Raw genomic sequence first — 27,008 nt, 5'->3', positions numbered from 1 at the left:
TGATCCATATGGCTACATGCATTTTCATAGGTTGCTCTTGGACACGTATATGGAACTCATATAAGACACAATAGATGAGCAAGCCCTGAAAAGTATCAGGGGTCTATTTACTAAGCAGTGTTATGGAGACAGAGGGCCTGATTCAGAGCCGGACGCTCTGACCAGAGCGCTCGCTCTGAATCAGGGCCCTCCTACCTAAAAATGGAGCGGCCTCCTGGCCGCTCGCATAGCTGTGGGTGACCACCCACAGCTTATGCGAGCGGCCAAAAAGATGGTCGCGATGGTCATGACCATCTCGACCATCGGGCTTGCGACGAGACCCTGCGGTAGGGTCTCGCTGCCGCAAGCCCAGGAGTGCTTTTGGCTCTATCAGAGCCAAAAGCACTCCCACTGACATCACTAGTGATGTCAGTGGGGCCGGACCCAGACGGTAGGCATTCCCATGGGAACGTCTCCGTCTGGGCAGCAACGCCCCCGGCACACCCACCGAAGGGGGCGTGCTGTCACTCACCATCGACAGCACGCCCCCTTTGGTGCGAGACCCATAGCGACAGCTTGGCTGTCGCCATGCGGGTCTCGCGCGTGCGCAAGACGGAGCTCCCTCCGTCGTGTGCATGCGCATTAGGGCACCATTGATCCGCTTGCGAGCGGGTCTGAATTAGGCCCAGAGTGAAAAGTGATAAGGTGCCAGCCAATCAGCTCCCAACTGTCATTTTTCAAATACAGCCTGTGAGATGGCAGTTAGGAGCTGATTGGCTAGCACCTTATCACTTTTCACTCTGTCTCCTAACACTGCTTAGTAAATAGACCCCTAAGTGTGTTTTCATCAACAAGTAGATCTTACTAACTGCTTTGGGGCTCGCTTACATGTGGAAGTAAGTCAGTATTATGACACACCTCTCAGATGTAGCAGTACACGACCACTTTACACCGCGCTCATAGGTGCTGCTTTCACAATATCCCTGAAAGGCTTTTTTAAAAGTAGGCAAGCATGTGTTTATTCAATGTTATTCACTTTCTTGGTACTGTGTAGCACACAAATAGGGACATTTTAAAGTGATTTTTCAATTAATCTATTTATGAACTTTGAAATTCACAAATGTGTCCTCTTGTATCTTTGCTACGAATCCCGCGAGTGACGCGACCTGGTACGCATGCTGCGTTCGCACCAGCGACCCATAGTATTGCATGGTGCGAATACTGCCACGGCCTGGCGTTCCATGGTGCATGTGTGTGCGGCAAGTCGCACGGAGTGATGCGTGCGCACGTTTGCCGTCAAGGCTGCAAAGATGGGAGAGGACACATCTGTATTCTAAAAAATATAAATAATTCCCCCCTAAGACTAACACTTGCTCATTGCCTTAATTGTTTATTATATCATCCCAGCTACAATTTGTCCTGTTGTTTAAAATATGCAAATGGCGCTTATACTGGCTAATTTTAGCCCGCATTTAAAAGTATATGATTTGTAAATAATGATTCATTAAAAAGCAGAATAAGAAAGCTGAAAACAATCGTTTGCTAAGTGAGCAGAGTGTCTCCCAGGTCTGTACCACCCATGAGGTAAGGCGTGAACTTTGTCCTCCATCATGCCACCTCTCTTACCACTCTGAACAGCAGCAACTCTGAAGTAATTGCAGGAGTGTGTGGTGATTGAGAGAGGAGTAGATACAGGAGGCAGAGAAAGTAATCTTCCTCTCATGTCCCTCTTCTTCTCACTCTATTAGTCAAAACGCTCAGCAGCCTGTGCAAAAAGTGGCTGAGTTAGGGGCTAGAAGTATACAGCGTGGGAAGGAAAAATAATGCTTTTGACGCTGCCCCTGCACACTGACCACCCTCCAACTGGGCCTATTTAACCTTTCCACAAATTCAGGCCTTGTCTGACTTCTCATATTCAGCTTTCTCTAATATGCCCACACATTGGGTCACATGTTTTGATTTTTTGACAGATATGGGTGAACAAATTGGCAGTATTTGTTAATTAGGTACTTTAGCCAAGCTATTAATATATTCATCCTGTATTAACCTGACACCAAATATGATGCAGTCAGCACCTAATAAACTAATAGTCTGAATAGGCTTTAGCCTAGAGCACCAAGAGTTACCAGGATTTTTCCCAGCATGTGTTACGAGCTGCCGCCGCTGCTGCTCGTCCTTACCGAGCGTCCTGGTTGTTGCTAGGAGACTGGGACGTCGGGACACTTCTGGCCAGTGGCTCCCACTCAGTCGCTAGGCAACAGGATGCATGGCGGCCGCGGGGGTTGTGGAGTCTGGAGCTGGATGATGAGATCTGCAGCGTTCCAGCTGCACGAGAATCTGCTTATTAGAGGGCTTATCTGGAGCTGGCCACTGATTGGTTCCTCTGTCCCTTATATTCCTTTCTGCCCTGCAACACACTGCCGCTTATAGCTTATGTCTTGCAGCGTGAGCCTCTGGTCCGTATTGCTGGTGCCTGTATTCCTCTGTTTGCCAGTGATCCTGTTGGTTCCAGTACCTGCTACGATCCAGATTCGTTCCTGCATTGCTGGTCCTTCGATCTTCCAGCTAGAATCCTAAGTAGCTTTCCATGCTACGATCCTGTTTCATTCCTGCAATGCTGTTCCTGCCATCTACCAACTAAAATCCTGAGTAGCTGACCTGCTACGATCTAGATTCGTTCCTGCATTGCTGGTCCTGCCATCTTCCAGCTAGAATCCTGAGTAGCTGGCCTGCTACGCTCCAGATTCGTTCCTGCTTTGCTGGTCCTGCCATCTTCCAGCTAGAATCCTGAGTAGCTGACCTGCTACAACTTGTTTCCTTTCCTGTATTGCTGATTCTGCCATCATTCAGCTAGTGTACTGCATAACTACAGCTGGACATATTCATTCCCTGTCTCTGTACGCAACAAAGTCCATACCACCTTGCGAACACCGCCAGCGGGTTAGACTCCACTACTTTGCTACACTAAAGCCTTATATCGAGGACACTCAACATAGTTTTATAGCCTAAGTGGCCCATAGAGTCTCGTAAAGGGTCCCCTGGGTGTATCATAATAGCATGGCAACCTGTTACACTGCAGCTCTAGTTTCCATAAAACCCTCAGATTAGTTGATTTCTATGTAAAGGATGAACGTGATGTGTGTTTTGCACAGAAATGAGGCCATCTGCTATGACTCATGGGTACAACATCAGTGTTCTCCCCAGAAAATTTTTCCAGCTGGGTGGCATCAAGAAGTAGCCGGGTGGGGGCCTTCGCAATAATAAACTGTTTTAAATCTTGACCTTATAATAATTTGAAATAACATTTTATATATTCTCTACTTATTAGAGGCCCAGTCATCTGATTATGAAAAAACTGCAAACTCTGCAGTAGGGATGAGCGGGTTCAGATTTCTGAGATCCGAACCCCCCGATCTGAGTCATATCCAAGTCAGCCTCAACTTTTCCCGCCTGACTCGGATCTGAAATCGAGGCAAAACGTCATTATCCCGCCTTCCAGATCTCGCGGGTTTTGGATTCTATAAAAGGTCCCCGCGTCGGCGCCATGTCTCACTCGGGCTGTGGACAGTGAAGAGGGAGGGTGGGAGCTAGGGCTGACTGGGCTGTGTTGTGCTGCTGTTGTCCATAGGGGCTGGCTGGGCTGTGTTGTGCTGCTGTCATAGGGGCTGGCTGGGCTGTGTTGTGCAGTCAGTTGTCCATAGGGGCTGTGTCCACTCCAAAGTCTATAGGGGCTGGCTGGACTATGTTGTGCACTGTCCCATAAAGGCTGTAGTCCTAGAAAGGTGCTGTAGTGTTGTCCAGGGGGTGATCTGTCCATCAGGGGTGCTCCCCCAAAGTGCACACCAAAAGAAAATGTAAATTTTTTTTTTACTGTGTTATGTGAATTGTGTGCGCAGTAGCTGCACGTGCATCAACAAAGTAGCGCCAAGCGTGCGCCTGTGTCAAATCAAGGGCTGGCTGGCTTGTCCGTTAAAGGGTGCTGTAACCCCCAAAGTGCACTCCAAAAAAAATGAAAAACATTTTTTTTGTGTGTTAGTGAATTGCGTGCGCAGTAGCCGCACGTGCATCAAAAAAGTAACGCCGTGCGTGCGCCTGTGTCACAAGTAAAGGGCCGGCTGGCTTGACCGTTAAAGGGTGCTGTAACCCCCAAAGTGCACTCCAAACAAAATAAAAAATAATTTTCTGTGTGTGAATTGTGTGCACTGTGTCTGCACGTGCATTGTGAATTGTGGGCCTGATTCAGACCCGCTCACGAGCGCTGAGCGCTCGCAAGTGGGTCGATGGTGGCCCAGTGCGCATGCGCACGACAGAGCCGGCTCCGTCGTGCGCATGCGCGAGACCCGGATAGCGACGGGCAAACCGCCGCTCCGGGTCTCGTTCCAAAGTGAGCGTGCTGTCGATGTTGAGTGACAGCACGCCCCCTTTGGTGGGCGTGCCGGGGGCGTGGCTGCATAGACGGAGGCGTTCCCATGGGTACGCCTACCGTCTGGGCCCGGCCCCACTGACATCACAAATGATGTCAGTGGGAGTGCTTTCGGCTCTATTTGAGCCGAAAGCACTCCAGGGCTTGCGGCAACGAGACCCTACCACAAGGGTCTCGTCGCATGCCCGATGGTCGTGATGGTCTTGACCATCGCGACCATCTTCCTGGCCGCTCGCTATAGCTGTGGGTGGTCACCCACAGCTATACGAGTGGCCAGGAGGCCGCTCTAAAAATTAAGAAGGACGGCCCTGATTCAGAGTGAGCTCTCTGTCAGAGCGGCTGGCTCTGAATCAGGGCCTGTGTGCACTGTGGTTGCACGTGCATCAACAAAGGAGCAGCGCCAAGCGTGTGCCTGTGTCCCATAAGTCTGTTAAAGGGTGGTGTAACCCCCAAAGTGACCTCCAAAAAAAAATGTTTAATTCTTCTTTTCTGTGTTTGTGTTCGCCTTAGCCGCACATATATATCAATCAATATAACATAAATGGAGGACCAAACTATGTCTCCTAAAAATAAAATAGGGAAAGATCAAGAACCACTTCCTCCTAGTGCTTAAGCTGCTGCCACTAGTCATGACATAGACGATAAAATGCCATCAACGTCGTCTGCCAAGGTCGATGCCCAATGTCATAGTAGAGGGCATATAAAATCCCAAATGACAAAGTTCAGGAAAATTACCTTAAAAAAAACATTTAAATCATCTGAGGAGAAACGTAAACTTGCCAATATGCCATTTACGACACGGAGTGGCATGGAACGGCTAATGTCTATCCCTATGTTCATGACTAGTGGTTCAGCTTCACATGACGCTGGAAGCCCTCCTCCCACTACAAAAATCAACTGAGTTAAGCTGGCAAAAGCAAAGCGAAGAACTGTGCGTTCTATGCGTTCTAAGAAGATATCACAAATCCCCAAGGAGAGTCCAAGTGTGGTGGCGGTTGCGATGCCTGACCTTCCCAGCACTGGACGGGAAGAGGTGGCTCTTTCCACCATTTGCACGCCCTCTGCAAGTGCTGAAAGGAGCAGCCACAGTCCACTTGCTGATATGCAAATTGAAGATGTCACTGTTGAAGTACAACAGGGTGAGGATACTGGTGTAGCTGGCACTGAGGAAGTTGGCGAGGAGGATTCTGATGGTGATGTGGCTTGTTTAATCAGGCTCCGGGGGAGACAGTTGTTGTCCGTGGAATGAAAAAGCCCATCACGGTCATGCCTGGGCAGTAGACCAAACATTCCACCTTGTTAAATTTGTAAATAAACCTTTTAATACATTCCTGCCTATAAACCTCTAAGATTCACCTGCCTAGAACCTCTAAGACAAAACCCTGCCTAAAACCTCTAAACAGAACGCTAATTGCGTACACAGTTTAACCGCAAATAAAGACAGGAGTGGAATCTGTGTTTCCAACGCACAAGTATTATTCAGGTAAAAGTACAGTCAGTTACACGCAATCTATACATACATAATTTAGGCGTAAAAGGAAATAATACAGACCAAGTACGGTTATACATACGCTGCGCCTCTGGACCCAGAGATAGACTTCTGACTAGATATCCTCAGTTCACCCAAAATTCAGCATGAACTGCCAAACCAGTGTTTGGACACATGTATTTATTCCCCCCCAGACTGAAACAGGACAAAGGGGAAACTTCCTGCTGATCTCATTGGTTCCCAGAGGAGGAGCATATGTAACGACACATTTAACAGGTTGTTTCAAATAGATTTTCCCTGCCTCTAACAGCCGGGGTCTTTCTGGTAGCGCCTCCTGTAACATTCCATCTACTAAAACATTTTGTTGCTTATAAGTTCTGCGATCCGTAACTTGAGTTTGCATGATGCGATCTCTCCACCGATAACACCGGGATTCTGTAAAAAGCGTACGCATCAGAACGAGACCAAACATACCTTGCTTATCATGTATAATACCTTAGATATCAAAAACCTCTATTTCTTAGCATTTAAACTAACTTAACCAACTTGAATCATACATTTTGATGCTTATGGAACCTTATGTGCGAATATGTAGTGTGTGGGTATTCGGGGTTTGATATAAGGACGCTAGTTATTAATGGGTGAAATTTAAGTGCATAATCTCTCATACACAAAGTGAACATCCAGCAGTGTGGATGGCTGAGGGTTGTAATTCTACATGCCCTCTGTCAGCAGGCCCCCACCTACTGTGTTCAAAGGAAAACAAAACCTCTTTTGTTCTCACAGACTCTTGTGTGAAGTGCAAATGTATTATCACCTCAAACTGTGGGATTTGGAGTCATCTTGTCTAGGATTCAGGCAAATCCAATTGTGTAGATATTATATTACAATTGCCACAACTATACTTTATCTGCATCCAGGGATTCCCAATTTGTATGTAAAAATACCCATTGTCTCTTCTTATTTACTTCTACTTAGAAAGCTGGTTTTTCCCGTTGCCCTTGGTAGGTTAACAAAAACATTGCCATCTGTTCTTAGCTCCTGGGTTATAACTTGAATTAATGCTGACCACACAAAATGGTGTCTTGCGATCTCATTTCCAAAATGGAGTCTTGCGGCCATTCGCAAGATGGCATCGCTGCGATTAAATTTTAAACTGAACTTGTCTCACTCAATTATTCAACTTCGACAACCTCTTTAGTCTGGCAATGTTTCTATCCAAATCCAGACAACAACTGTCTTGCCATATGTACCATATGTAAAGATGAAATAAGTAGGGGTAGGGACGTTAACCACCTAGGAACATCCTCCCTTATACGTCACCTGCAGCGCGTTCATAAAAAGTTACTGTCAAGTTCAGAAACTTTGGCTAAGACCGTAAGCAGTCCAGGGACACCTAAATCCCTTTGTCCTGTTGTATCCAAGCGCCTGCAAACCACACCATCAACTCCCTCCTCGTCAATTTCCTCCTTAGTCAGGATCGGAAGTAGTCCTGCAGGCCATGTCACTGGCATGACTGACTCTCCTATCCGAGATTCCTCCGGAGGATCCTGCATTGCTACGCCTACTGCTGCCGCTGCTGCTGTTGCTGCTGCGAGTCGTTCATCATCCCAGAGAGGAAGTAGGAACACCACTACTTTTACTAAACAATTGACCCTCCAACAGTCCTTAGCAAGGAGGATGAAGTACGACAGCAGTCACACTGAAGCAAAACGTATAACTGAGGCCTTGACTGCTATGTTGGTGTTAGACGTGCGTCCGGTATCTGCCATTAGTGCAGTGGGATTTAGACAATTGATGGAGGTAGTGTGTCCCCGGTTCCAAATCCCGTCTAGATTCCACTTCACTAGGCAGGCGATACCGAGACTGTACAGAAACGTCAGAAAAAGTGTCCTCAGCATCCTGAAAAATGCGGTTGTACCCAATGTCCACTTAACCACGGACATGTGGACAAGTGGAACAGGGCAGACTAAGGACTATATGATTGTGACAGCCCACTGGGTAGATGTATCACCTTACGCAGCAACAACAGCAGCGTCACCAGTAGCAGCATCTAAGAAACGCCAGCTCGTTCCAAGGCAGGCTACTCTGTGTATCACCGGTTTCAGTAAGAGGCACACCGCCAACAACCTCTTAGAGAAACTGAGGGAAATCATCGCCCAGTGGCTTACCCCACTTAGACTCTCCTGGGGATTTGTGATATCTGACAACGCCAAGAATATTGTGCGGGCATTACATCTGGGCAAATTCCAGCATGTCCCATGTTTTGCTCACACAATAAATTTGGTGGTGCAGAATTTTCTGAAAAGCGACAGGGGCATGCAGGAGACGCTTTGGGTGGCCCAAAAAATTTCTGGCCACTTTCGCCATTCAGCGACTGCGTGCCAAAGACTGGAGCACCAGCAAACACTCTTGAACCTGCCCCACCATCACCTGAAGCAAGAGGTTGTGACGCGGTGGAACTCAACCCTCTATATGCTTCAGAGGATGGAGGAGCAGCAAAAGGCCAATCAAGCCTATACATCCACCTATGACATAGGCAAAGGAGGGGGTATGCACCTGACTCAAGTGCAGTGGAGAATGATTTCCGTGTTGTGCAAGGTTCTCCAGCCATTCTGTCACAATTGGTGTCTGCGAGTTACCTGTCTCAGGTGGTGATTGGGTTTCAACGGAGGCCGGCATGACTGGAACCACAGATGATGTAGATGAATAGCTCTTTTATTATAAGAAGTGGGTAGCAGTGAGAACTGCCTTTGGTGATGAGTGACTGGAACTGGAAACTTGAGACGTTGGAATGTAACCAGAAGGAACTTGGAGGGACCGGACTGGGACCGGCAGGTAGGCTGACTGAGCTGGTCGGGTTACTAGTAGATGGGCTTGCAGACGGATGGTAGCGTGGAAGCTACGTGGAGCGGCTGGATAGCCATGGGTAAACACTGGTATCTGGGTAGCTACGTGGATCGGCCGGTTAGCCGTGGGTAGACGCTGGTAGCTGGGTGGCTACGTGGAGAGGCTGGATAGCCGTGGGTAGACGCTGTTAGCTGGGTAGCTACGTGGAGCGGCTGAATAGCCGTGGGTAGACGCTGGTAGCTGGGTGGCTACGTGGATAGAACTGATGAGCTTGGAACTTGACTCTGGCCTGGAATAACGTGACAATGGCTGAAGAGAAATCAGGTAATGCTGAGACGAGAGTTAAACAGGGTGATCCGGAAATGCTGTGACAAGGTTGGAACTCAGGTGTAGGCTGGATTGGATAATTGGGAATTTTAGGTTCAGGGAGGGAGTAGGTAGGTAAAAGGAGCAGGCGTTGATCCACAGCAGGAAGCAAGGCAGGGTGACACGATGCAGGTTTACAGAGTGCCAGGGACCAACCAGGAGTAGGACTAGCAGCAGAGCACAGGCCAGGTATTGCTGTAACCGGACGACTGGATGCCAGGTATTACTGTAGCAGGTTTACGGGATGCACCAGGGGTTGCTGCCAGCAGGTTAACTGGATTGCCAGGTATAGCTAACAGGTTTCAGGGATACACTTGAAATGCAGAAACAGCATGAACCTTACACCACGGGAAGACGAGATGTTCAGGCCCAGAATGCTATCAGGGGAGGAAACATATACCCTGGGTCTGGCAGCAATTGGTGGATATGGACAGGTGGTCTGGCAGTAGCATTCTGAGTGGTGGAAGGCACAACATGCAGAGGGAGTATTCATCTCTGCAGCTCTGAGAATCAGAACCACACCTGCGACTCCAATCAGGGCTAGCAGTGCTCACAGACAGGAGAGACCAGGTGCAGTAATTACTGTGACAGGAATGCATAGAGAAGACAGAGCAGATCCCCAGGAGAACTAAAAACACAGACATGGGACAGCTGACAGGGTTAAGTCTCAAGGCAAAAGGTGACAACTAGACAGGGTCGTGACACATTCGATCTTGCCACACGTGAAGTCAGTTCAGACACTTCCAGCTTGAGTCAGGTCATTCCCCTCATCAGGCTTTTGCAGAAGCAGCTGGAGAAAGTGAAGGAGGAGCTAAGATGGAGCGATTCCGCTCGGCATGTGGGACTTGTGGATGAAGCCCTTCATTTGCTTTGCCAGGATTCCAGGGTGGTCAATCTGTTGAAATCAGACCACTACATTTTGTCCACCGTGCTCGATCCTAGGTTTAAAGCCTATGTGGTGTCTCTCTTTCCGGCCGACACAAGCCTGCAGAGGTGCAAAGACATGCTGGTGAAAACACTGTCAGCTGAAGCGGAACGTGACACCTCAACAGCTCCTTCATTTTCTCCCGCAACTGGGGCTGCCAGGAAACAACTTAGGTATCCTAAGCAACCCGCTGGCGGTGATGCAGGGCAGGCAGGCAAAAATTTGGACATATGGTCCGGACTGAAGGACATGGCAACAATTTCTGACATGTCTACTGTGACTGCATATGATACTGTCACCATTGACAGAATGGTGGAGGATTTAATCGGTGACCGCATCCAAGTAGGCTTGTCAGACAGTCCGTACCTGTACTGGCAGGAAAAAGAGGCAATTTGGAGGCCCCTGTACAAACTGGCTCTATTTTACCTGAGTTGCCCCCCCTCCAGTGTTTACTCCGAAAGAGTGTTTAGTGCAGCCGGGAACCTTGTCAGCGAAAGGCGTAGGAGGTTGCTTCCACAAAATGTGGAGTAGATGATGTTCATAAAAATTAATTATCAACTCTTCCAGGGAGACCAGCCTCCAGAACGTACAGAGGGACCTGTGGTGGTGGATTCCAGCGGGGACGAATTAATACTCTGTGAGGATGAGGATGTACATAACACTGAAGAGGGTGAGGAATCGGTGGATGAGGACGACATCTTGCCTCCGTAGAGCCAGTTTGTGCAGGGACAGATTAATTGCCAGCTTGTTTTGTGTTGGCCCAAACGAATCAATCATTTCAGCCACAGTCGTGTGGCAGACCCTGGCGCTGAAATGATTGGTTTGTTAAAGTGTGCATGTCCTGTTTATACAACATAAGGGTGGGTGGGAGGGCCCAAGGACAATTCCATCTTGCACCTTTTTTTTTTCTTTGCATTATGTACTGTTTGGGGCTTAGTTTTTCAAACTGCCATCCTGTCTGCCACTGCAGTGTCACTCCTAGATGAGCCACGTGTTTGTGCCGCCCACTCGTGTCGCTTAGCATAGTCATCCAGCTACCTCGGTGCAACCTTTTGGACATAAAAACACTATTGTGAGGTGTGAGTTGCTCAGAATAGACTGGAAATGAGTGGAAATTAAGGTTATTGAGGTTAATAATAGCATAGGAGCAGAAAAGCCCACAAATTCTGTGATTTTAGCTGTTTTTATGCTTTTTTTAAAAAAAATACAGATCCAAAACACAAAACCCAGAACCCAAAAAACGGAAGGGTGGTTTTGGCAAAACCAATCCAGATCCAAAACACGAAGAAAGATCCAAAACCAAAACACGAAAAGTGGCTGGTGCACACCCCTACTCTGCAGGATCTGGTCCTTTTTATACAGCTCCCAGATACTGTCCCCACTTGCAGGATTCCAAAGTGCCTGGTGGTGGCTGATTCTTGCCAGGTGGTGCACCCGCAAAAAACAGCCTGGGGAGAACACTGAACATTCCCTGCAAAGTCATGCCCCCTAACCATGAGGCCAAGCCCCCTAATTTCAGGTGCGTGGCTGCGCCGTGTGCAAAAGGTCCCTCTTCCTGAGGTAAAGAAGTTGGGCGGTATGCTAACTGCCAGATAATGTCTGATCCTTGAAAATAAACAAATGTACGCCCACATGGTCACGAGATGCTCGTAGTGATATCAGATGCCCATTGCTGTTTTGAAACCAATTCGTCAACACATACACAGTGGAAGATTACCTTGTATTGTGAAAATGTGTAAAGTGGTTTCGTAAATGGCTCCCAGGAAGGAGTTAATAATCAAAAAGTGATCTACTATAGTCGCTTTGAAAAATGCAGGGCATAGCTGGCGTAAAATTGCTCGCCTTAGAAGGTTTCTCTTGGTGGCGTGCAGCGTTTCCTCAAGAGATACACTGTAAACAACAGTGTATGTGATCACCCACGACCTGGACAACCTCGAGTGACCACAAAACAGGAGGATACATTTATCAAAGTATGATCCAAATGGAACAGATTCCAAAACAGATTGTCAGATCCGTGCTGCTCTCATGGAAACATGGACAACCATCAAACTCCGCCTTGTAGTCGGTGGCTTGAAGTGATGTATTGCAGCCGAAAACCATTGCTTAGGCCCATAAATAAAAAGAAGAGGCTATTGCTGGCAAAAAATCACAGGAGCTGGACCCACTAGTCAGTGGAAGAAGATTCCTTTCATAGACAAATCAAAGTTTTAGGTGTTTAGGTCCAAGAGGTGCAAGTGTTTTTGACGTGCTACAGGCGAGCACATGCTTCCTGCTTACATTCAGCCAACAGTCAAGCATGGAGGAGGTTCAATTGTGGTTCAGTCAAAACAATGAAAACAGGTGCTGAAGAATATATGGTTTGGCCACCCCAGAGTCCAATTGAACTTCTTTGGGATCACCTGGACAGGTGTGTTTGTGATGTGCAAAATCATGTTTGGAAGTTGCTACAAGACAAGTGAGCTACAATCAGAGCTGAAACTTTAGACAAGTTGTCCTGACAGAATGCCCCGCGTTTGCACTGCTGTGATCGCCGCTAAGGGTTGATACTTTGATGAGAAAAAATTCAAGTAATTCAAAATGTATTTGTAAACAAGGTATATGAGTACAAAACATATTTATTTGCCAAAATAAATATATATTAATCAAAGTCTATATTTTCATTACTTTCTGAAACATCGACAATTTGGGTGGTGTATTGAAATTAATGAGCTGTAGTGAATGTTTTATTTTGGTTTTCAGCACGGGAGGTAGCAGGTTAAAAGAGCAGACAGTACACAGATACTCTGATATTTTAATGGGTCTCCTTGCAATGGCCTACTGATACATTATTCGCGAGGCAGTCATAATACCGACAGTTGGGATGCCGACAATTAAAATGCCGGTGCCGGAATCCCGCCAGGAGAAGGTTAGGTTTAGGCAGTAGGGAGGAAGGGGTAGGGAGAGGGGGAGGGTTAGGATACTGACCAACAGGTATAGGAATCCTAACCCTGTCCAGATGCTGGTGTCTGGATTCTGACCGCCGGGATCCTGAGCCCTGGAATCCCGTACTCAACCCCATTATTCAGCTTCTGCCTCCTGCCTCCTCTATGGTGGCCCTTCCTCCTCTCTGGAACATTTCCTTCACACACACAGTGGGCTAGTGCCACTCTCATACCATGGGATATACAGGAAGATGATCAGCAACAGGTGTGTGGGGATGGATGGAGGAATGTGTATATTAAGAATAAGGGATTTAGTTAATATTCTTGGATTGGATTATGAGGGTAATGGGGTTAATTAATATAATATGGTTACTATGGTGAGACTGAGTAAAGACATGAGAGAGTTAATGAACATGAATTTATATAATTTAATGGTTTCATAATAAGAATGAGACAGATATGATTATAAAGCAGTTAATTATGTTGAATTGAGTTTTTAGGTTGATGCTGGAAGAGTTAGTGATTTTTGAGTAGTGCTTAATTAATGATGAGGGCATCTTATTGCTTGGCAGTCACAAGAATGCTGTTTTGTGTGATCACTAGAATGTTCTCTGTTATATGGTGGTCAGTGTGATCTCTGTATTGTAATGTGGTCAGTGGAATGCTCTTGTATGGCGGTCACTAGGGTATTCTCTGTATTGTATAGCAATCTTCCAGTGTGCCTTTGAGGGGTGATCTACTGTACACTGATTGCTGTAATCCGATTACAACAAGGGCAACTGAAGGTTACAAGTGACTGAATATGAATGTAAATATGGTGGGTTGTGCATTAACATAGGGAGGATGGAAGTATTAATCAAGCCCTGTTTGCAGTGCTCTACTATTAGAGCATGTTAGTTTACCAGAAATGCTTACAATCAACTTTTGCTATCACAGACACATACATTCTAGGGTCAGTTTAGTTAGATGCTACTGCTGTTTTGGATTAGCTGATCAGGTGGTGATACCGTTCCCTCTGTTTAATGGCAATTTGCTTAATTTTATTTCTTTTATGCTGAATTGTTACAACAGTGTGCCAATTTTATTGTATATATATTTCATTGTATTTATATTGTATGTCGAATTTGGGTTTATCAATGGTGTCATTTATGCTATTGTTTTTATTAGGGATTTCTTTTAATTATATATAATATATATACAATCATATTTGTATTTGTTGGCTCTGGGTGTATAGAATGCACAGTCTTTATCACATCTTTATTGAATTTCTTTTGAGAGGAGTGCACACCTCACTTATTTTGACAGCTGCACCAAATGTATCCTGATTAATTTTATAAGAGATACTGAAATTAGCAGCATTTCACGTTCATTTCTGATACATCAGTTTAGTTAGATGCCTGTTAACCTGCCAGTGTTTTTGGACCATGGGCAAAATCCAAAGGACTCTGAGGAGTTCTACATGGCCTTGAAGTGGACGTAGCAACTAAATTAACATAACCCCCTGGCTGGCATATGCTTATCATTTGGTTGGTTGCATTTGAATGGCATTTGTCACTCTTTCATTTAAGGCTAATTTGGTCTTAATGCCCTAAAATTGCAAGTTGTTCAAAATCTGGTTAATTGCAAAAACAAGACAATGGTTTCAGCCATATCTAAATAGGAAGCTGGGGTCATAAAGAGCTTGCTAAAGATGCCAGTTACACTGCTTTGATATGTTCAAACCTAATATTTGAAAAAATAATTTGTCTTATTTTTACAGTGAAAGCTTATATTTGAGATTTTATTCCTTGCATTTCCTTCTCTTCCTTTAGAAATTTAAGCTGCCAGAGAATCACACTTCACAAAAATCTTTTTTCATCATTTGTGTGCAATTCAATTGTCACTATTATTTTGCTAACCGCTGTGGCCAACAACCAAGCTTTAATTGCCAGCAACCCGGTAAGTCGCATCATTTTTGTTGATATTGCAGCATGTGTATGATGAATTCTTCTAAATCATATTTGTGTACATTTGTATCCTTCCCTCCAAGAGATCCAAGAAGAGAGGTCCAAGAGGCAAGTATGGGGAGTGTGATGATTCATTTTGCGTCATCATGGCCTCTCCCTACCCCCCACTATGCAATGCCCAGAATCCATCACTTCATTGTGCAGCAGGGTAAGAGGGCCTTTGTAATGCAGTTACTACCATCAGCTTCAGCCTCCACTTCGCCATGATGTGAATCACATTTTCACACAGCAAATTCAGGGCATGATGAGACGTGTAGGGGTTAATGCATTGTCAGTATAAAATGGAGACACGTTTCCATCTCTGATAATCAACTAGAATGATTAGTGAGGGGAAGAGGAACTAGAGGAAGAAAGTCGGGGAAAGAGAAATACAATGTGAATGTAACGTGAAAAGAGAAATATAAAGAAAAAGCATAATTATAGCCATCATAAGTAGTGGGAGTCGGTCAAGGTGGATAATAGAGGATTAAAAAAATCCACATCCTTTGTTTATCCCTTAAAAAATTAAATGGGAACATCAGTTTATATTAAAATTCCAGTTAAGTAATGCAAATAGACAGATAATCTACAAACCGCCAAACAGAAGTATCTAGATAGTTACTGATAATAGTGATCATTGAATAGACGACTCAGTGGCATCATTAGGGGGGTGCGGACCACCTCCGAGAGGGTGACGTCAAAATGCTGGCTCCTTCTTAGTGACAGGGAGCTTGGACCCGGGCACTGAGAAGGAGCCAGCAGAGCAGGGAGAGTCTCTGGAGACAGTCCGGCATTTCCGGGAGTGCTGGGTACACCCCCAGAGTTATGAAACCGGGTGTGCACACGCAGGGGGTACGTCCCCCAGACCCTAGTGCCGCCTCTGGACTCAATTACATATCTACATCCACATGTAATGGAGTCCAGGGCCAGATTAACAATGGAGCAAATGGAGCTACAGTTCCAGACCTCCACATAAAAATAGGCCCATTATGATTATGACCAGCTGCCTAGCTGGCCACACAGTCGGCCATAAGTCATAAGTATTAAAATTGTTTTTATAAGTTTCTCCGAAAATTATGCAATTTTTCTATTTTTATGTATTTAAATAGACATTGGGACTGATAGTGTAGGGGGTGTACACACCCATATGGACCTGGCCACTCTCACACAGTACTGGTCACAGCTCCTCCCATTCTCAGTATAGACCCTTGAAAATGTTCAGCCCCAGGCTCATGTAGCCCTTAATTCTTTGCAATTAGGCAAACACACAATTACAGTGCTCTACCTACACTTTCCCACCCCTTCCCATAACCTTGCAGCCTCCCAACTATAACCACTCTTAACCTGAACACCTGCTAAGGGTTTTCTTACTTTTGTGCTGAAGTCATTTTTTCACATTTGTACTCATCACATTCTATCAATATCAATGATTTTATTATGTGGTACCTACACAAATTATAACTTGTTTATATCAGAAGACTTTGTATTTTCAGAAAATACAAAACTGAATCAATCTTACACGTCAACGTTTTCATTAAAAATTCATTAGAAATCTGTCACAAACTGTGACTTGAAAGTTACTATAAGGGGACATAGAGGATTTCAGCACTTGATCTTGCACTTATTTGTCCTATGTTCTAAAGATCTAGCTGGGCCAATCCTGACACAGGCACTGACTTTCATACAGTACATACTATCTACTACCATCTACTGTGTAAGTCCAATAGAAACCAGGGGTGAGCGGGTTCGGACATCTGAAATCCGAACCCCCCCGAGCTCCCCCGATCCGAGGCAGATCCGAGTCAGGCTCGACTTTTCCCGCCTGACTCGGATCTGAAATCGAGGCAAAACGTCATCATCCCGCCTTCCGGGTCTCGCGAGCTTTGGATCCTATATAAGGTACCCGCGTCAGCGCCATTTTTTCACTCGGCTGTGGACAGTGAAGAGGGAGGGTGGGAGTTAGGGCTGGTTGGGCTGTGTAGTGTAGTGCAGTGTAGTGCAGAGTAGTGTTGTGCTGTGCTGCGCTGTGCTGCTGTTGTCCATAGGGGCTGTGTCCACTACTTCAAAGTCCATAGGGGCTGGCTGTGTTGTGCTGTGCTGCTGTTGTTAATAGGGGCTGTGTCCACTACTTCAAAGTCCATAGGGGCTGGCTGGACTGTGTTGTGCAGTCAGTTCTCCATAGGGGCTGTGTCCACTCCAAAGTCCTGTGCAGTGTCCCAGTCCTAAAGGGGTGCTGTAGTGTTGTCCAGGGGGTGCTCTGTCCATCAGGGGTGCTTCCCCCAAGTGCTAAAAAAATAATATTTTTTCTGTGTTTGTGAATTGTGTGCGCAGTAGCCGCACGTGCATCAACAAAGTAGTGCCAAGCGTGTGCCTGTGTCATAAGTAAAGGGCCGGCTGGCTTGACCGTTAAAGGGTGCTGTAACCCCCAAAGTACACTCCAGTCCAAACCAAAAAAATATATATTTTCTGTGTTTGTGAATTGTGTGCGCAGTAGCCGCACGTGCATCAACAAAGTAGTGCCAAGCGTGTGCCTGTGTCATAAGTAAAGGGCCGGCTGGCTTGACCGTTAAAGGGTGCTGTAACCCCCAAAGTACACTCCAAACCAAATAAAAATATATTTTCTGTGTTTGTGAATTGTGTGCACTGTGGCTGCAGGTGCATCAACAAAGGAGCAGCGCCAAGCGTGCGCCTGTGTCCCATAAGTAAAGAGCCGGTTGGCTCATTTCTTAAAGGGTGGTGTTACCCACAAAGTGCACTACTCTCCAGCAAAAATAAAAAAATATTTTCTGTGTTTGTGTGCGCTTTAGCCGCACGTATATATCAATATAACATAAATGGAGGACCAAACTTTCTCTGATAAAAATAAAATAGGGAAAGATCAAGAATCACTTCCTCCTAGTGCTGTTGCTGCTGCTGGGAGTTGTTCATCATCCCAGAGAGGAAGTAGGAACACCACTACTTTTACTAAACAATTGACCCTCCAACAGTCCCTAGCGATGAGGATGAAGTACGACAGCAGTCATCCTGAAGCAAAACGTATAACTGAGGCCTTGACTGCTATGTTGGTGTTAGACGTGCGTCCGGTATCCGCCATTAGTGCAGTGGGATTTAGACAATTGATGGAGGTAGTGTGTCCCCGGTTCCAAATCCCGTCTAGATTCCACCTGCATCCTCCAAGCAGCAGCGACAAGTGTGCGTCTGTCTGTTAAAGGGTGGTGTAACCCTCAAAGTGTGCTCCACAAACAATAAAACAATTCCTATTTTTTTTTCTGTCTTTGTGAAATGTGTGGGCTGTAGCCGCACCTGCATCCTTAAAGCAGCAGCGACAAGCGTGCGTCTGTCTGTTAATGGGTGGTGTAACCCTCAAAGTGCGCTCCACAAACAATAAAACAATTCCTATTTTTTTTTCTGTCTTTGTGAAATGTGTGGGCTGTAGCCGCACCTGCATCCTTAAAGCAGCAGCGACAAGCGTGCGTCTGTCTGTTAAAGGGTGGTGTAACCCTCAAAGTGCGCTCCACAAACAATAAAACAATTCCTATTTTTTTTTCTGTCTTTGTGAAATGTGTGGGCTGTAGCCGCACCTGCATCCTTAAAGCAGCAGCGACAAGCGTGCGCCTGTCTGTTAAAGGGTGGTGTAACCCTCAAAGTGCTCCAAAAAATAAAAAAACTATTTTTTTTTATGTGTTTGTGACTTGTGTGCGATGTAGCCGCACGTGCATCCTTAAAGTAGCAGCGACAAGCGTGCGTCTGTCTGTTAAAGGATTACATCGGTGACAGCATCCAAGTAGGCATGTCAGACAGTCCATACCTGTACTGGCAGGAAAAAGAAGCAATTTGGAGGTCCCTGTACAAACTGGCTCTATTTTATCTGAGTTGCCCCCCCTCCAGTGTGTACTCCGAAAGAGTGTTTAGTGCAGCCGGCAACCTTGTCAGCGAAAGGCGTAGGAGGTTGCTTCCACAAAATGTGGAGAAGATGATGTTCATAAAATGAATTATCAACTCTTCCAGGGAGACCAGCCTCCAGAACGTACAGAGGGACCTGTGGTGGTGGATTCCAGCGGGGACGAATTAATACTCTGTGAGGATGAGGATGTACACAACACTGAAGAGGGTGAGGAATCGGTGGATGAGGAGGATGAGGACGACATCTTGCCTCCGTAGAGCCAGTTTGTGCAGGGACAGATTAATTGCCAGCTTGTTTTGTGGGGGCCCAAACGAACCAATCATTTCAGCCACAGTTGTGTGGCAGACCCTGGCGCTGAAATGATTGGTTTGTTAAAGTGTGCATGTCCTGTTTATACAACATAAGGGTGGGTGGGAGGGCCCAAGGACAATTCCATCTTGCACCTCTTTTTTTTCTTTGTATTATGTACAGTTTGGGGCCTGTTTTTCAAACTGCCATCCTGTCTGCCACTGCAGTATCATGCCTAGATGGGTCACGTGTTTGTGCCGCCCACTCGTGTCGCTTAGCATAGTCATCCAGCTACCTCGGTTCAACCTTTTGGACATAAAAACACTATTGTGAGGTGTGAGGTGTTCAGAATAGACTGGAAATGAGTTGTAATTAAGGTTATTGAGGTTAATAATAGCATAGGAGCAGAAAAACCTACAAATTCTGTGATTTTAGCTGTTTTTATGCTTTTTTTCAAAAAAATACAGATCCAAAACACAAAACCCAGAACCCAAAACACGGAAGGGTGGTTTTGGCAAAACCAATCCAGATCCAAAACACGAAGAAAGATCCAGATCCAAAACCAAAACACAAAACACGAAAAGTGGCCGGTGCACACCCCTAATAGAAACCTACAAATTAACTATGCAAAGGTGTACACACTGCATTCGGAGAACTAAAATGGTCAACACTTAACACACCTGCATTTAAAGGATTATCGCAGCCAAACTATGGTTTTGTTTAAAGTAATTCGAACATTAACTTATTACATTGGAATTAAATATATGAAAAATGGTGCAATAGAGATACAATACATAATATAAAGACAATTAATAAAGATGATATACCAAAAGCAAAAATAAAACTAAAAGGAAGGAATACAGTAGGTATAGAATTACTTGCAATCTTAAACTGGGTACACACTAACTAGACGATGTGTATACCCAGAGACACACTGCACGATGTGGTGTACGACTGCCCAATATATCTTTCCCCTGCCACATCCAGACAGGGCCGTAACTAGGGGTGTGTGAGTGGAGCAGTCACACAGAGTGCAGTGCTCTGTGGGCGACAGTGCCGCTCACCCACAGCTCCGGCATCTGGCTAGCAGGGTGCCTGTAACGGCACCCTGCTACCAGAATCTCTGCAGCAGAGCCGCCTGGAGCATTCTTAGGATGCTCCAGGCGGTCACAACGTTGCCCTTACAGCCTCTCGGAGCATCCTGAGCATGCTCTGGGCATTGCTGTAATTACACGCTTCTGGCGCCTGGTTCAGGCCACGCCCCCTCCATGTTATATCATGCAGAAAGGGTGTGGCCTGCATCGGGAGCGCCAGCTATGGCACTGAATCCCGAAGCATGGTGTCGTCCGCCGGAACATCTGATCTGCCATGCATGCACAGCAAATCAGAAGATGTGATGAATGACACATGGGAGCGTGCAATCACCTGTATACACCGTGCGATGTAGCCGATATATCGCTCCAATCCACATCTGAACAATATATCGTCCAATATATTGCTTAGGTTGTACACCCAGCTTAAGTCTTGGAGATTGTTATGGGAGGTTAAAGGTGCCTATCCACTCGGTGACCTGAAAGACTGAATGTCTAGCGTTCAGACCTTCAGGTCGCCAAGGTGCGGTGCCCGCACTGAACAGCATTCACTGAACGTCATTCAGTGCAGGAGTCCGACCTCCTATCTCTGAACATGCCGAACCTGACAAGTGTCGTCAGGTTGACGGGCATATTCAGTAGACAGTCGGGGACGGCAAGGACCTAGCATGCACGCACATCGCTGGTCCTTGCCGGCTATTCATTACACGACTTTGTGAACAATGCGACCAAAAGCTCCTGGTTTTGGTCGGATTGTTCACAAAGTCGTGTAATGGATAGGCCCCTTAACATTTGACTGGCATTAGAATTAAGGTTGCCTGGTCTTTTAAAGAGACTTAATCACCTTTCCCCTCGGATGTCTGTGACTGGTCATCTTGGCTGATGACAAAGTTTATAGCATGGGAACTTAACTCACTTTTTACTCTCCCAATGTTTTATTGTGATTGTCAGAAAAGCCTAAATTTATTCTTGATCAGGAATAAATGTTTCTCTATATATACACATTATATAATATAACTATATTAAGGAGATAATAGATTATTATAATTTTCCTTGGAGTTTAGTTTATAAATTTGTATAGACACTTTTGCAAACATGAAGGATAAAAGAAATTACTTTGATGTATCCATCTCCTTACTAAAAGTATAATCTGACTCCGACAATGGGCCTGATTCAGAGCCGTTCGCTATTTGTGGTCGTTCGTTCAAAAACAAGGGGTGGCTATTCAAATGATCCGTTCGCAAATTGCAGTCTGTTCCCACCTCTAAGTCTGAACGAACGAGCAAAACATACGCTCGTTTATTTGATAAAAACGCCCCCTGGCCGCACGCACCATACGTCATGTCCGCTACATCGTACAGCGTATGAACTGCTCGCTATTCTTGTGGTTGGTGTTTTCAACCGCTATTTTGCGAACAGTTCTGAGTTAAAAAAAAACAAGTGACGTGGTCAATGACGCTGCTGTATTAATTATGCACTCCCTTAAAACGCCCGTTTTGACCTTTAAGCACGCCTGCGTTCGGATCTCCACTCCCCGTTTTCAAGCACCTTCCCCTGTTACCACCCACATACGCCTCATTCTGTAACTCAAAATAGCAGGCCCTCGCTATATTGCGTACCAACGATTTTCGGCCGCACTGACTGGTTCGCGCATTCGTACTAAAAACCGTACGCATGCGCAGATGTGCGAACATCGCTCGGAACGAGCGTACTGCCGCTAGCGAGTGGCTCTGAATGAGGGCCAATGTGCTTTGAAAACAGAACAATAAACCCTTATCTTGGAGAGCTGAAGATGAGAGTAGCCAGAATGTCTCCTGAACTGCACACCCACTGATGGGAAACAGGACACAGGCACTGCATATAATAGGAGAGGATTATTGGAGATGTCAGCATAGCTAGATTAACCCCTGGAGTATCTGCTCTAATGCTTTAGAAGCACTTCTCTCATGAGGTAGTTGAGATTTCTATTTCAGATTTTATTTTATTAACTTTTATGCCCTCATCATGACAAGTAGTAACAAGGAAAACATATTAGAGTGAACATTGAAAAGATAATAATGTGCAGGATAAGAGTCAAAAAGGCTATTAGAGAGGTGTATAAGTAGATGATGATAAGCTTTTATTAAGTATGCCCTGTTTATTTACCCTCATACAACACAACAATCCCTTGTGCCCCTCTCCTGCGTACAAACAATGTTCTTTTTCCCCATAATATAAATCATGACATATAAAATAAAAAAATACCCTATGTGGATCTTAGTGGTATTAGTTGGGGTCTTCTTACCTCTCTGCACCTGGATCTTGGTCATTCTCTCTATGAAGATAAGGCCAGTGGAGATCACACACCAGCATCCAACCAAAGAATTTGGGAACATCACACATACTGTATCTGCAATCGAAACTTAGATTTGCCACAACATGCTCCCTAGACTTCTGATATAATTGTAGGTTGCACAAAGAACATGTCAAATGATTTTCAGTGCTGCTATATTTATTGTATATTGTTATCATCTAGCACTTTAAAACTCATCATATATTTTAATCCCCAGCAATTTGGCTAAAGAGGAAAACAGCAATTTGATTATACAGTATTACAAACACAGCTGATTCGGAGCTCAGATATTGGACATGCAGTGATTTTGTAGAAGTGTTACAGCTCATTAATATATATTGTTTTATTATCAGTTATTTGTATGAACACACATTCTGAATATTTGACCATTCACATCAGTCCCTGTCCCAGTGGAGCTTACAATCTATATTCCCTAGCACATGTAGACAAACACTAGGGATAATTATTTGTCAGTAGCAAGAGTCTACATGTGTGGGTCTCTGAGAAAATGGCACCCATGCCTTATTCCTGGGGACATCTCTAGTGCACATGAGCAAATCACTGGGAAAATGGCCGCCATGCCATTTTACTTGTGATTTTTGCTGCTCTGCAGTTCCGGGCGGCCGGCAGATGCAGGACTCCAGAGACAGAGGAGAGGTAAGTGATTGCAAGTAATGAGACTGCCACTGTTTTTCTGTCCCATAGGTAGTCATGGCAACGCTATGCTGGTTTTTGTGAAGCTCATACATCGATGTGTCTGAACCAGCGGTTGGACTGCCGTAGTCTTCTTTGTTGGGTCACAGATCTTCGTACGTTTCATCATGGCAGATGAGGAAGACGTGTCTGTGAGATTACGTCAGATGTGTGATTGAATTTTGCGTTAAACTTGGAAAAAGCGGCAAAAAAAAAAATCATGAAATCTTACGGCAACCATAGGGTGGAGAAACAATTAGCTGTGCTGCAGTATTTCGGTGGTGGAAGCATTTCAAAGAGGGTAATATGCGAGTGACTGACCAAGTGCGTTCTTGGAGACCATCCACCATGGTTAAAGATGTCAACATTGCCAAAGCTGCGGAGATGTTGCAAAATGACAGAAGGTTAACTTTATGCAAACTTTCGGCTTCACTTGGCATCTCATTCGAATGGGTTCAGCATATTGTGACTGAAAATGTATCGCGTGTGTGCCAGATGGTTACTCAGAAATCTCACAGAAGAGCAGATGTGACGACGAGTTGAATTGTGCAAGTACACCTTTCGAATGTCGGAGAGGATACTCTATTTCCTGACATCGATTGTGACACATGACGAATCGTTTATTCATCATTATGATCCGGAATCCAAACAACAGTCTAGTGTATGGAAACACGTAAATTCGCCTCTGCCCGAAAAATTTGGTGTGATTCCTTCGTCAAATAAAGTCATGCTTTTGCTGTTCTTTGATGCGCACGGTATGATCCTCTTGGACAATTAATGGTGACTACTGTGCAAACGTCCTGAAAACCATTTGTGTGGAGCCATGAGGAACAAAAGTCCACATTTGCTGAAGGAACAGTGGTTTATGCTCCAAGACAATGCCCGAACATATGTTGCTGCGGTTGCATTGACAGCACTGACTGAAATTACGGGATGGCACTGGAACACCCTCCATATAGCCTGGACTTAGCGCCATGTGATTTCTGGGCATTCCCAAACCTGAAAAAACAACTGCGCTGAAAGAAGTTCTCAAGAAATTATGAAGTGAAAAATGCCACAGCTGCAACACTAAAAGTGATGTCACAAACAGTCTACTGCATGTCTTTGAATCGTTGCAAAATATGAATGTGAAGGACACTACTTTGAAAAACCAAAAATTTTCAGATCCTGTGGAGTCATCTGATTCTGAATAAAAAAAATCAGTCTCGTTACTTTACAATCAGCCCTCATGTGTATGTATACTGTATATTGTGAATTCTAAACCAGCACCGGACCCAATCGAATTCTTTGTTAGCGATTCACAGTGTGTTTAGGGTTAAGTTCAGCTGGAGAGAAGTCACACAGACAAGCACTTTCTGTTTTCAGAATTCTCTAGTTTTATTAATCAAAAAGTTCCTCTACTTATATGATTAAACAACATCATTGTGCAAGCCAGCATCTGGAGGAGTAGCCTTGGACAACCTCCCTTCAACCAATCATGGGACAATGTTCATCGTTTCCAGAGAAAATGTGCATACGTAGGCCAGTTTCTAACTAAGGCACAGTGATAAATCTTTCTCAAGGACTGACACGCAATTTGAATAAACTAGTACATACAGTTCGCGTGTCACAACCGGGCACTAGGGGCACCTCCAGGCCAAGAACCAGGGGGTTAAGGTGGTAGAGCAGTAACTGATGGGGGTGACAGTGAAAATGTCTTCCTATTGAGGCAAAACCCGGGTTTGGCTAGACCTGCCCAGAGGCGCGGAGTCTAACCCACTTGCTGGTTTTCACCAGAGACCCCTCCTATTGATATTTGGGTTTTGCCACACCAAGTGGGCAGGTCGTGGCCCTCTGCACAAGTACCTGGGAGTGGCAGAAGACAGGAATATAATACTAGAAACTGGGATTTAGTAGAAATGGGATGGTACTGGGAAACACTGGATATGGAGTGGTACTGGAAATGAACCAGACGCAGGCTTGCTCTGGGACGCATGGGAGATCCTGAGACTGACTTGCTGTAATGAAACACAGAGATGTGGACACAGGCATGTACTGGGAATTGCTAGAAATCCAGGCACTGACTTGCACTGAGAAACACAGAGAAATGGGGATACAGGCATTTACTGGGAATTGCTAGAAATCCAGGCACGGACTTGCACAAAGATACGGGCATGTACTGGGAATTGCTTGAAATCCAGATGCTGACTTGCACTGAGGAACACAGAGAAAAGAGCTGGACATGTAACACAAGAACATCAGCATGAGAAGGGGAACTCAGAATACTGGTAATCAGCTTACAGCTGAAACATGTAACACAGGGAGAGAGCTGGACAGCACACCTAAATTCAGCATGAGAGAAAATACATTAACACAGGGATTCAGCAAGAAAAGCTGAACTGCACACTGGAGAGATAATCACTGGAAGTTGAAAACTGCAGGGAGCCTGCAGTGAAGTAAAAGTACTCAGTCACTAGAACACTGAAGACTTGCAGTAAATGAGGAAATTAATTTGATCAGGCAACTTCCTGTTCCTGGAGTCAGACCTAAATAACCCTAGGCAGTTGGTCATTGGATCAGGGGATCAGCTGAGTGACCGCTGGACTACCATTGGGAGAGACTAGTCAAGTGATATGGACAACATGGCTGCACCCATGCACACTCCCACGGGAACCAGGATGCATGCACGGAAGCCCTAGCAGACCCTGGGGAGAATACTTAGTCACCACTCACCTCCACTGCCAATGAATGAACACCCAAGCCCAAGGACGCTGGCGCGAAGGTGAGTAGCGGCCGATCCCAGGCAGCATCTTGACATCGGGACTGTCTCATCTTCTATCAAATGCGGGAAGGTAGAAGTACAATTGCGCACTGAGCTGTAGCCTATTGACGGGGAGCTGCGTTTATTGGGAAGGAGTATCTGACTTCCTATATAGATACAGAGTAAAAATGTAAAAACACACTCTGTAAACCCCTTAATGTAGTGTAATGCGAAGCAATGAATAGTACTACAATGTAGTGTGAAATTATAGATGGATGAGGCTGTTATAATATGAAACATAGGTTTACTAAAGAACTCAAACACGATATGTATGTACAACCAAAAATAATTTCAAGTACCTACTATGAGAAGCTTGCATAAACAAAAAATACAGACAAAACTAACATGAATATAAAGAATCATATACAACGATGATTACTGATGATAAGAGTCAATGTGCATCACAAAGTGATGGGAGCAGGCTCTCCACATCAAAAACAAGTAGTGAATGTCTAATGTCACTTGGGCAGCAGAGATAAATGGGTCAGCGGTCTATTTAAGCAATAAAAGAACAAGGTGAAAATTAGCAACTGATCAGGTTGCACTTTTGTAGGTAACCTCTTGTAACTGATGATTTGCTGGATGTTAAGTACATGCAAGTGTACTTGTAGACGAGCAGCTGTAATTATGATGGTATTTAAAAAGTATGATCCACAAAAATCGTGATGTGCTGCAGATGTTATTGTTTAAAGTTAACGGCGTCCCGCTAATGGATGATAGATCGTGCCCGGGGGGTATTTCTTCCTGGGGTCGGAGTACGGGAGTGTGGAACTCAGAACTCTGCGGCGGCACAGGTCCGAATGAACGGACGTGTACCGCCAGCAATGACGGGGTGGGCTGCGTGAGCATGGGGAGGAGATCTGGCGGCGGCGGCTCGATGGGGAACCAGGCACCGTGACCCCCTCCGGTGTGAGACTTACCTCCTGGGGCTCAACCGGGATCCCGCTCTACCCCTGCCGGCT

At 45.4% G+C, this 27,008-nt stretch overlaps 1 protein-coding gene across 1 annotated transcript in view; it reads left to right on the top strand.

Annotated features, from left to right (window-relative positions):
- The window catches only part of CALCRL (calcitonin receptor like receptor), a 196,064-nt gene that overhangs the window by 109,753 nt on the left and 59,303 nt on the right, over positions 1 to 27,008 (top strand). The window contains exon 7 of the mRNA XM_088451049.1: positions 14,765 to 14,891. Coding sequence (XP_088307175.1) covers positions 14,765 to 14,891 — 127 coding nt within the window. The remainder of the gene's footprint in view (positions 1 to 14,764; positions 14,892 to 27,008) is intronic.

This window comes from Taudactylus pleione, unplaced genomic scaffold, assembly GCF_031769625.1.
Source record: "Taudactylus pleione unplaced genomic scaffold, aTauple2 ptg000536l, whole genome shotgun sequence".
In the NCBI taxonomy this organism is placed as follows: Eukaryota; Metazoa; Chordata; class Amphibia; order Anura; family Myobatrachidae; genus Taudactylus; species Taudactylus pleione.
The sequence above is the reverse complement of the archived record's forward strand: the minus strand, read 5'-3'. Positions and strand labels throughout refer to the sequence as shown.